At 37.4% G+C, this 12,594-nt stretch overlaps 2 protein-coding genes across 2 annotated transcripts; both read left to right on the forward strand.

Moving 5' to 3' along the window:
- Nucleotides 1-4,273: 4,273 nt before the first annotated feature.
- Nucleotides 4,274-4,678, forward strand: LOC138880945 (uncharacterized). The gene has a single exon (XM_070161132.1). It carries the CDS (start codon nucleotides 4,274-4,276, stop codon nucleotides 4,676-4,678), a length of 405 nt encoding a protein of 134 aa, XP_070017233.1.
- A 7,098-nt stretch (nucleotides 4,679-11,776) lies between these two features.
- Nucleotides 11,777-12,386, forward strand: LOC104230929 (uncharacterized). Its single transcript, XM_009783842.1, has 2 exons — nucleotides 11,777-12,034; nucleotides 12,117-12,386. Exons 1-2 carry the CDS (start codon nucleotides 11,777-11,779, stop codon nucleotides 12,384-12,386), a joined length of 528 nt encoding a protein of 175 aa, XP_009782144.1.
- Nucleotides 12,387-12,594: the final 208 nt, after the last annotated feature.

Consider the following 12,594-nt stretch of genomic DNA (forward strand, 5'->3'; position numbering starts at 1 on the left):
AAACCTGCATAATGTGATCTTCAAGTTGAATGTGAAATGAAAAATGGAAGTTGGAAGTTTGATATTCAGTCGTGTGTGTTGTTTATGTGTTAAGCTTGATATTCAAATCTTCTTCTCTATGTAAATCTTAGCTTGTCATTCTAAATACTAATGTTGTTTAAGTTCCTATACGTCTAATGTGTACAATGTACGGATACTGTTAGTTAGATTTAGTAGTAGCCTATTCAGTTTGAGTGGCTCCTTTGATTACTGAAGTCACAAGGTGTTTTACTGCTATAGATGCAAATTTGGTAAGCACTTTTAGGATTTTGTTAAAACATGTATGTTGACTCTTAGGTGTAGTAGCTGAACGCTTATCGATCTTGAAATATTGACACCATTAAGGAATAATGCATAGGTTGTATGGTAGCATTGTACTGACTTTCAGTTGTTAATGAGGCCTACTGTCATGTTTTGATCACATAAGTGAAAGAAGGAAATGTTCTGATGATTGTCTCACATAAGTTTTTGAATTTTGGGTTTGATTGTGATTTTACTTAGTTGGTATGTTACTTCTTCAATTGTTGGTCTAAAATCAGTAACAGTCCGGGTTAATTCACAAATTTGAACAAAACAAAAATGGAATTGTGGGCAATACACGTTCGTCGGTGGATTTGTTTATTTGGACTACCGCTTTTCACTAAGACTTGGGCTCATTCAGGCTTAAGCCTGAAGGTTCAATACTGATTCGCCTTTGGTAGTTAGCTGGGTTTGATACTGACCCCCTCTTTAATTGTTGCTGACTTTGAATGCATGACAAGAGTCTCGAATTCGAGTCTCGCTCCTGCTTTCTCCTTAATTTGGGCCAGGATGTTTGCAAAGCAGGGACACAGGTTTTTCATAGTTGGGCCTTCCCCCTTCATGCCTTTGGTTCTCTTAATTATGGCACGAGCCATTCGTTGTTTTCAAATAGTCAAATCCGTTTTCTCTCTTCAATGCAAATGTTCTTTCATAAGGCTGGCCTGAACTTGGATTTATTGTTTTAAAATTGGTTCAAACTTTTAGCTTAAGCAGTGGTGACATTTTTCCTTTAATCAATTAGTGCAGGGGAGTTGTACTAGATAACACAAATAGCTTATGGCCCCTTCAAATTTTTAGTTTTCCTTTAAAATAAGTCAAGGTGCGCCGCGCCAAATAAAATCTCAAATGTGTGTCCCTCAATTATTTATTTCTTTTAAATCCTTAGAACTCGAGGCGCGCCATTTAGCAAATTTCCCATGGCCCTCGCAAAGTTAAAATGTGTAGTTGTTTTAGGCGCGTTATTTTAATAATATTACCTTCCTAAACTCGGGTGTGCATTTCATGTGACCCAAATCCAAATCTCAACAACGTTAAATAAAATATGTCGTAGACTGCGGGTGCATTTCATGTGGCGTGGTTCAAGACGTGTTTTAGATAACGTTGAATCTTCCTAAAATTAATTAAAAGCGGTTAATAAGCTAAAATATACCATAGGCTAAAACATGTATTAAAATCAGATAATTATGCCAATAATAACAGTTGAGCGACCGTGCTAGAACCACGGAACTCGGGAATGCCTAACACCTTCTCCCGGGATAACAGAATTCCTTACCTGGATTTCCTCGATTCAGGATTTGAACCGGTGACTTGGGACACCACACAATTATCCCAAGTGGCGACTATGAATTTAATAAATAGATAATCTCGTTTCGATTGTCACTTTAATTGAAAAAACTCCCTTATGCACCCTCTCGGGGAGTAGTATAAAAGGAGGTGTGACACTCGGTCCGTGGTCTCGAGCCTCCGAGGTGACCTCCCAAAATGCCTTATTAACAAGAAATTGGTTCCCCTGATTTCACTGTAACATAATGCTAATCGTTTTTATTATACTTAATAACATCTCGTATTGGTCTATGCGTCCAACTGTGCAAAAGGCATAGCTAGGGGCTGCAGTATATATTATTTGGAATATCTACATTTTTTTTGCAGGTGAATATCTACATAAAGAAAAGGGTAATAAATGAAGTACCAACCATTGGATAAAATGAGCAAGGAAGGTTGTGTAATTGACTAGTGACTTGGCCATATATATCTCTATACTTTGGATGTAATGATCTTCCTATTTTCTTTGAGGTGATTTGTGAGTAGAAACTATTAAGTAAAGTCAGGTATTTATAGCAAGGCCTAACAGTTAATTTAATGATATAATCAATTCTTCAAATGAAACTCTAAGTGGTTGCTATTCAAAGAAGAAACAAGTAATTTAACTTTACAATGCAATTAGTCATGGAGAGGAATGAGCGAATTAAAAGGACAATATAAGAAAGACATATTTGGTTACTTTTGACTAAATCAATTATCAAAATCCTCCATAAAACTTTTATATAATTAAATTTCATAACTCCCCTAATTTTTTGAAGTAAGGATACATTTCCCTCTTGATCTTTTGCATTGAATGAAAACTCTTTGAATTACCACTGTTTGGTGGTTGTCAAAATATTTGAATATTTCGATGGAGTTTGATATATATTATGTGAAGTAATATATGAGAATTGGAAGAAAGAGAACGGTTAACGAAACAGTCCCCAACTTATAGTGGTAGAGAGAGAGAAAGGGGATTAGGGAGGAGGTTTTAAAAAATAAGAAAATAAGAAAAGAACAGAAAAGCTGAAAATTAGGAAGCTAATTGGTTTAACCGTGTAAAAAAACAGGGACAATTTCAAAAAGAAAAAGAAAATCTCCTCACTCTTTGCTCAATACTGACCTCCCTCGTCGTTTACCATATTTCAGTTACCTCCCTTGCTTTGATATTTTTGTAACAATTCTTTTTATAACTTATTTATCATTAATATAAAGATTATCAAATGACTATTATACCCTTAATAATATAATCATCTCTTAATTTTGTGAACATATTGTTTAATGAATTCAATGAAAACGAAATGAGCTTTGGTCGAATTCAATAAATATCGAGTTGTGCGTTTAAACATTTTCCTGAAACTTTGTTACAAAGCTATTCTCTTGAACTTCTTATGGTGCTGTATTGCTGCTTCAACAATATCTGTAATTTTTAGGCCTATAATTCACTGATTAAGAAGATAATGTGAAATGTTTCGTCACTTATTTGAATCTTCTGAATTCAAATAATTTTTTCTTTTACCGGATGTGTATGCCGATTAGATGCGGCTAGAAAGGCTCTTCTGAGTGATTCATAAACCCTCGTCGGGATAAACAAGTAAGGGAGCCCTTCACTTCAAAATAATCAATCAGGACTGATGTCATCCGCGCTTCTCCTGACTATTGAAAGCGGAAGTTCAAGTTTTGAAGCTCATATTCCAGCATTCCTTTCAATTCTTTCAACCGATTTGGCAACTTTCAGGTATACAAAGTTGGTCATATTTTGTTCTTTCATAAAAAATCTCAGCCTTTCTGCAAGTTCCAATTTAGAAGGCTGAAATTGACCATTAGAAAATAATAGACAATATAAAGAATTCTCCTTAAAAGTTTATTTTGATGAGGGCCTGAATTCTCACTAGGTATTTAGAATGAAAACCTAGGAAAAAATGATACTTAAGAAAAAGAAAAGAAGATACAGAAGTGAAAACAAAAAACGGGTAGTATTTGATAGGGAGGCTCTTCTCATGCAAGAGGTGTCAGAATTCATCTTCGTCCTTCACCCTCCACAAAAAAAATGTAATCAAATAGCATCTCAATCTTGAAGTAAATTGATAGAGAAGGATATTAAAACTAGAACTGTACTTATTCATTAATTAGTTATTACTGTTGCTTTAGTCAATTATTTTTAGCTGTTAGTTACTTGTTAGTTAATGCTTAGCTGTCTATTAGCTTTCATTTCCGGATTAGTTAGTTAGTTTAGTGCTCGATCAAAGTTCACTGTATATAGGAACTACTCTACATCATAATTGAGCATCGAGTTTTATTTTCTCAATTAGAGACTCCATCTCTGTTTCCCTTTTCTTCAACCAATATTCTAGAAGCTTCTAACTGCTTCCTTTATTGTAGCTGCGAAGCTTTCTAAGCTTGCATTCCAAAGCTTGACATGGTATCAGAGCTGTTATAACGTCTAATCGATCTATAGAATTGAATTATGCAGAGTACTGCCAAAATTAGGGTTCATTTTGGTGCGACATCAATCCTCAAGCGAACAAACAAATCGAAGCTACACTCATTCAATTGAGGTTCTTTGCAACTTCATTCACTCGTTCAATCGGTGTTTCTTCTCTTTTGTTTTCTGCTTCGAGCTAAACTAATCATGGCGGTAGACGACCCAAATATAGAATTTACGACTGCGACAACAGAGATCCAATCGACAATCGATGTAAGTAGTCCGCTTTATATTCATCCTTGTGACAGTCCTGGACTGGTTTTAATTCCAGTTCCTTTTGATGGGCTAGGATATCGTTCATGGAGGAGAGGTGTATTGAGGGCCCTCTCTGTTAAGAACAAATTAGGTTTCATCACTGGGGAATGTAAAAACCCTAATTCGAAGTCGATAAATTTTAGACAATGGGAGAGATGTGACGATATGGTAACTTCATGGATTTTGAATTCACTTGCTAAAGAAGAGGATAGTGTAGAGTATGTAAATAGTTCAGTTGAATTGTGGAGAGAACTTGAAGATCGTTATGATCAAATAAATGGGGCAGAACTATACTAGATCCCAAAAAAAATTAATGATTTGAGTCAAGGAGTACTAGACATTACTGGATATTACACTAAAATGAAGAAACTATACGAAGAGGTAACTAATCTTAGTGCAAAATCCCTCGGTAGCTGTCAATACACCTACGGTGCAAAGGAAAACATGCACAAAGTTGAATAGGAAAGAAGATTGATACAATTTCTGATGGGTTTAAATGAGGTTTATACTATAGTTCGAGGGAGCATATTGATGATAAATCCCTTGTCTTCAATGGCACAAGCCTTTGCACTTCTGGTGCAAGAGGAGAAACAAAGAGAATTTCGACCTAGAAATCAACTGAATTTTGAATCTACTGCAATGAATGTTGGTACAACAACAACAACAGGATTCAAGACAAATTAATTAATAAACAACACCAGGCCTAAGCCCTTTTGTGACTTTTGTAAAAGACCAGGACACACCAAAGACAAATGTTTCAAACTTCATATACCTACAACACTTCAATCGACAAGGAGCTCAAAACAATAATTTGAATGCCCAAAATCACAATTAGTATCCTAGGAACAACAAAGGAAAGAGCATTGCAGCAAATGTTGTAACTAGTTTACAAGGCATGCCACCATATGCAATGACAAACCAAGGAGAAGATCTGGAGCATCAGGGAAGTCACAGTAACCAGAACATGAATCTTTCAAAGGAGCAATATTACCAAGTAGTGAGGCTGCTACAACATTTCCAAAGTGATGGTTCAGGAGATACTTCAAGCAATACAAATGCAGCCAATGGAACAATAAACTTTGCAGGTATTGTGACTTGCACATCTTCTATAGATTTTGACAAACTCTCATGCAAGTGCTTTCAAGCAAAGGCTGACTTATGTATTCTAGACTAAGGAGATTCACACCACATGACAATTAACAAGACATACTTATAGAATATAATTGCCCTACCATATCCTTTACTTGTGAAACTACCAAATGGCTACAAAGGCAAAGTAACAGAAGTGGGAAATGTGACTCTTACACCTGAAATAGTCTTATATAGAGTCCTATTTATTCCTTCTTTCAAATACAATCTTATCTATATCAGTTCATTAATAGTACATCTCAAATGTCTAGCTTCTTTCTCTAACATATGTTGTCTTCTACAGTCCCCTTTTGTGAAGAGGCCTCTGAAGATCGGTAAGGTCCATGATGGGATGTATCTTCTTTGCTCAGACTTCTTAAACAAAGGAAGCTCTACTTAGAAAAGATGAGTGCAATTTCCTCTTTCTCCATGAGAAACAGTCATGATAGTACAACACATTATTTTTCTCATTCTTGTCAATCTTGTCCTCCTATAAATATTTACTGTCCTTCCCATTCCTGTCACCCCTGTTCTACTGTAAAAATTGTGTCTCCATCCTCTATTGTAAATGCTTTTACCTGGAATAAAACAAACAAGGGTTATGATTCTGACTCTTTTTCAATTGATGCAAGTGACATAAATCTGTCATGGCACTATAGACTTGGGTATGTAACTTTTGGGAAGATGAAAGAAATGTCTAAAATACCAGTGACTTTTGTATTAAAAGAAACTTTTCTTTGCTCTATATGCCCTATGGCCAGACAGACTAGACTTCCTTTTCCCTTGAAAGTTACAAACACCACTGGTATATTTGACCTCTTACATGTTGATTTGTGAGGACCTTATCATGTACCCACTCATGACAATTTTAAATGCTTTCTTACTATAGTAGATGATTTTAGTAGATTCACTTGGACTCATATACTCAGTTGTAAAAGCAATGCATTATACACTCTCAGAAGTTTGATATCTATGGTTGAGACACAATTTACTACCAGTGTAAAGTGCATCAAATCAGATAATTGTCTGGAATTTACTAGTGGTGAAGCTACCCTATTTTTCAGTCTAAAGGAATTGAACACCGAAGAACCTGCCCTTATACCCTCAACAAAATGGCATAGTAGAAAGAAAACATAAATACCTATTAGAAACTGCTAGAGCCTTGCTATTTCAAGCCAAACTCCCTTTGAAATATTGGGGAGAATGTGTACTTACAACAACTTTTCTCATTAATTGATTCTCACTGTACCTTTAAAGAACAAATTTCCTTTTGAATTGTTATATGGAAAGAAACCAAATTACTCACACTTAAGAAATTTTGGTTGTCTATGCTATTCAACTAGTCCTAAACCTCACAAAGACAAGTTTGAGTTAAGGGCTTCTCCACGTGTGTTTGTAGGTTATTCTTTTGGTGTCAAGAGGTACAAAGTGTTGAGTCTAACTACCAAGAAAATCTGTGAATCTAGAGATGTTGTCTTTTATGAGTCCATCTTTCCTTTCTCTCTTCCATAAGTGTCAGTTCCCCCTCATTCCTTGACTCATACTGCTGCACATCATGACCACCCTGATATATTTCCCTCTCATCCTACTTATAGTGTCACAACTCCTCAAAGAGATGTTTCTGTTACACCTATTACATGTCACCTAATCACACCACACACTCACCTATTCCAATCTTACCTAATCACACTATACACTCATATCCTATACCTAATACCACTTCACCACAAACAACATCTCCAATTACTTCAAGAAATAATCAACCCTCTTCTTTCACACTAAAACCCAATCAGAGAGTATCTAGTAGAGTATCTAAAGTTCTATCTTACTTGTGTGAATATGTATGTTCTGCGCTCAATCTGAAACAACATCACAATGTTGAAGTCACTCAGACTAACTCACCTTTCTCTCTCAATGCACTTTTCCCCAAAACAGTTACATTACTCCTCATGTCTTGAGTCCTGATAGCCAGCAGGTTGTGAGAAGTATTTGCAATGATAGGGAGCCCTTTTCTTATGAAGAACCAATAGGCAATCCTTCCTAGTAACAGGCCATGATACAAGAATTTGAAGCACTTCATGCAAATAACACCTGGATATTAGTTCCATTTCCTGTTGGAAAGCAAGCCATATGCTGCAAGTGGGTATACAAGATCAAACATAAATAAGATTGAAGTGTATAGAGAAAAAAATCTAGACTAGTTGTGAAAGGATATACACAGAAGGCATGAGTAGACTATACAAAAACTTTTTCTCAAGTAGTAAAAATGACTACGGTTAGAGCCTTAATTGCTACTGCTGCCAAGAAGAACAGGGAGCTCTTTCAGTTGGATGTAATGCTTTCTTTCATGGAGATTTGCATGAGGAGTTCTACATGAAGTTGCCCCAAGGTCTTGCAGTCTCCTCTCCTGAACAAGTTTGCAAATTGAACAAATCTCTGTATGGCCTGAAGCAAGCCAGTAGACAGTGGTATGCTAAGCTCACTGAAGCCCTATACTCCAAAGGCTATTGTCATTCCATGCATGGTTACTCTCTATTCTACAAGAAGACTACTGATTGTGTAGTTTTTGTGGGAGTCTATGTAGATAATGTCTTACTGACAGGGAATGACCTTCCTGAGATTCATGTGTTGAAAAACTTCCTACATGAGTAGTTCAAAACCAAAGATTTAGGGAGATTGCACTACTTTTTGGTACTTGAAGTACTCTACAGAGATGGTAGGATTTTAATCTCCCAAAGAAAATTTGTCCTTGATCTCCTTAAAGACTATGATTGCTTATAATATACTAGCTTTTCCACTCCCCTTGATCCCACGGTTAAGTTGAAGGCTAAGAAAGGAACACCCTTGTCTGATCCTACCTTTTACAGATAGTTGGTCGGAAAGTTGAACATCCTTACCAACACTAGACTAGATATAGCCTATGAAGAACAACACTTGAGCCAATATGTGCAAGATCCTAGAGAGCCTTACTTTCAGGTGGCCTATCACATGCTTAGATACTTGCTCAAGGATCCTACTTTGGGACGCTTCATTTCTAATGATGCTGACTTCTCAGTCCAAGCCTATTGTGATTCTGATTGGGTTGTCTGCCTTGATTCTAGGAAGTCAGTGCCAGGTTATATTGTTCTGTTGGGCAACAGTCCCATTAGCTAGAAATCTAAGAAGCAATAGACCATCTCCCTTTCTTCAGCAGAAGTAGAATATAGATCTATCAGGAAGGTTGTTGGTGAGCTTGTCTGGCTGCATCGTGTGCTTACAGAGCTGACTGTCCCTTCTACCCTGCTCATTTTTGTGTTTTTTGATAGTTAATCTGCTCTCTATATTGTTAGAAATCCTGTGTTTCACAAGCGCACTAAGCACATTGAAGTTGAATGCCACTTTGTGACGTCCAAGCTCCAAGAAGGTCTCATTTCACTTTAGCACATGAGGACTAGTGATCAACTTGCTGACATCCTCACAAAGTCCCTTACTGGAATCAAACATGCTACTGTCCTGGGCAAGTTGGTTGTGCTTCCCTCACCTCCAACTTGAGGGGGATATTAAGACTAGAATTGTATTTATTCAGTAGTTAGTTATTATGTTGCTTTAGTCAGTTATTGTTAGCTGTTAGTTAGTTGTTAGTTAATGCTTAGCTATTTATTAGCTGTCATTTCCCGATTAGTTAGTTAGCTTAGTGCTCAATCAGAGCTCATTGTATATAAGAACTACTCTATAGCATAATTGAGGTTTGAGTTTCATTTTCTCAGTTAGAGACTCCATCTTTGTTTCCCTTTTCTTCTGCCAATATTTCGGAAACTTCTAACCGCTTCCTCCATTGTAGCTACGAAGCTTTCTAAGCATGCACTCCAAAGCTTGACAAAGGAACTAATTAGTGTTGGATTATTCCTTTAATAAAATTGGGTTGTTTATTAATAAAGAATTTGCTAAAGAAATATTAAAAATTTGATTAATTAAAATAGTTTAATATTGGAAAAGGGCAAATCAGTCATATTGAATTTTATTACATTAGTAATATCAAATAAAGAACCTTTACAAAAAATATCAAACAAAGAAAATAACTGTAATATCGTAAATTAGAAAGGAAGATAGTGTGATGAAGCGAAACATCAGAGGAAGTATATGAAAATATCTGAAAAAATGACGGTAGATATTAGTTAAACTCTTCGGATAAGGGGCATCGTATATTAGTCCATTTCCATTTTATTTATTTGTAGCTGGTTTTCTCTTCCATTTTGGAATTTTTTTTTGTGATAGCCTGTTAAGTTGTGTGTTAGATATATATTTTCTTTTTTTATGTTTCCTCACTTTACCTTGCCTGGTATAAATCTTGTCATCATTTCCTATAAAGTATGATATTTGGTAGTATTACTTATGCAACTCTTTATTTCTGCTGTAAAGTATTCCTGCTTTTGGTAATATAACTTCTGCCATCGAAAAAATGTAACTTGGGTTTAACTCAATATCCAAAAATAAGCTAATGAAGTGAGAGTTGTCCATGATCATATCTACCCACATCAAAGACTAGACATCTAGAGCTTGAATAAAACTCGGGAGTCCAACACTGAGCAAACGAAGAATAAGATATGTTGGCACCAATTTTACATAAAGAAAGTGAATCTTAGACCTAACTTAACCCCAAGAGTTACCTCATGAAGTAATAATTGCCTAAAACCATATGAAAGGATAATAATCTATTTTTATCAACCAATGCAGGAGTGTAAATGATTGACTAATGGCTATTAAATTAGTGGTTGGAGGGCGTACTTTGAACGTTATTAGCGCTTATGCTCCCCAAGTGGGCCTAAATGAGGAGGTTAAAAGGCACTTTTAGGATAGTTTGGATGAGGTTGTCCATGGCATTCTGTCCATTGAAAGGATATTCATAGGAGGGGATTTTAATGGGCGCATTGGAGGTCTGTTAGGTGCTATGATGAGGTGCATGGCAGCTTTGGCTTTGGGGTCGAAAATGAAGGAGGTAAGTCGCCGTAAATGATTTGGTGATATCAAACTCGAGTTTTTATAAAAGAGAGGAGCACTTGGTTACCTTCAAGAGCACGATGGCCAACACCCAAATTGACTATATCCTTCTCTGGAGGTATGATAAAGGTATGTGTACTGATTGAAAGGTTATTCCGAGTGAGAACCTCATGACCCAGCATAGGCTTTTGGTGATGGACTTAGATATCGTACTGAAGAGGAAAAAGAGGGTTGGGTGTGGTCGATCAAAGATCAGGTAGGGAGCTCTTACTAAGGACAAAGTGAAGGAGTTGCAAGAGAAGTTATTGGTTGTAGGGGCTTGGAGGAAAAGTAGGGACGCGAGTAGTATATGGATGCGGACGACATACTACATTAGGGAGGCTTTGAGAGTGAAGTTATGGGTCTCTAAAGGTTATGTTGGAGGCCACAAAGGAGACCGGTGGTGGAATGAGGAGGTTCAAAGGAAAGTAGAAGCCAATAAGTAGCATATTTGATGTTAGTAGAGAGCACAGACGAGGAGGAGGAGAGGAACATCAGAGAATGGTACAAGAAGGCTAAGAAGGAGGCGAAGTTACAGGTCATAGAGGCTAAGACTGCAGTGTTTGCTCGTTTGTATGAAGAACTGAGGGACAAATGCAGGTGCATAAAGTTATTTGGCTGGCTAAGGTGGGTGAGAGGAAGGCTCGTTATCTGGACCAAGTGAGGTGCATCAAAGACGAGGACGATAACGTTTTAATGAAGGAGGCACAAATCAAGCGAAGGTGGCAGACTTACTTCTATGAACTCCTGAATGAAAAGGGAGATAGAAGCATTGTGCTGGGCGATTAGGAGCACGCCGAGAGCCATTGTGATTTTTGGTACTGTAGGTGCTTTATTTTTGAGGAGGTCACAAGTGTGGTACATAAAATGAGCAGGGGCGGAGCGACCAGGCCAGATGATATCCCAGTTGAATTCTGAAGGTATGTGGGTAGGGCTGGATTGGAGTGGCTAGCTGGGTTATTTAACGGTATTTCTAAGGGCAAAGAAGATGCCCTAGAGTGGAGGTAGAGTATGATGATCCCGTTGTACAAGAACAAAGGATATATCAAAATTTTCAACAATTATAAGGATATCAAGTAGCTTAGTCACATTATGAAAGTGTGGGAAAGGGTGGTTGGAGCGAGGGTTATAAAGATGGTATCTATTTTCGAAAATCAGTTCGGTTTCATGTCGGGATATTTGACTAGGAAAACCATCCATCTTGTTAGGAGGTTGGTAGAGCAGTACATGGATAGGTAGAAAGATTTACATATGGTGTTTATTGAACTAGAGAAAGTGTACGATAAGGTCCCTGGGGAGGTCCTTTGGAGATGCTTGGAGGCTATAGGTGTTCCTGTAGCGTACATGAGACTGACTAAGGAAATGTATGATAGAGCTAAAACTCAAGTGAGGACAGTGGGAGGAGACTCGGAACATTTTCGGTTTGGATGGGACTACAACAAGGATCTACACTCGGCCCATTTTGACGATGGATACGCTGATGTGTCATATTCAACGGGGGGTGCTATGGTGTATTTTATTCACTGACAACATAATGTTGATTGATGAGATGCGAGACGATGTCAACGAGAAGTTGGAGGTTTGGTGACAGACCATAGAGTCTAAGGGTTTCAAGTTGAGCAAGACAAAGGCACAGTACCTAGAGTGCAAGTTCAACATAGTGTCAGGGGGAGCAGATATAGACATGAGGCTTGATTCACTAGTCATCCCCAAGAAAGCAAGTTTCAACTATCTTGGGTCAGTTATCAAAGGGGACAGGGAGATTGACAAGGATGTCACACACTGTATAGGGGCAGGGTGGATGAAATGGAGGCTAGAATCTGACGTTCTGTGTGACATGAATGTGCCACCAAATATTTAGGGCCAGTTCTACAAGGCGAAGGTGAGACGACTATGCTGTATGGGGAAGAATGTTGGCCAATCAAGAACTCTCATATCTAGAAGATAAACGTAGACGAAATAAAGATGTTGCGATGGATGTGCGGGCATACTAGGTTGGACAAGATTAGAAATAAGGTTATTCAGAGAAAGTGGGCGTGGCCCCTATGGAAGATAAGATGCATGAAACG

Source organism: Nicotiana sylvestris, chromosome 11 (genome assembly GCF_000393655.2).
Source record: "Nicotiana sylvestris chromosome 11, ASM39365v2, whole genome shotgun sequence".
Classification (NCBI taxonomy): domain Eukaryota; kingdom Viridiplantae; phylum Streptophyta; class Magnoliopsida; order Solanales; family Solanaceae; genus Nicotiana; species Nicotiana sylvestris.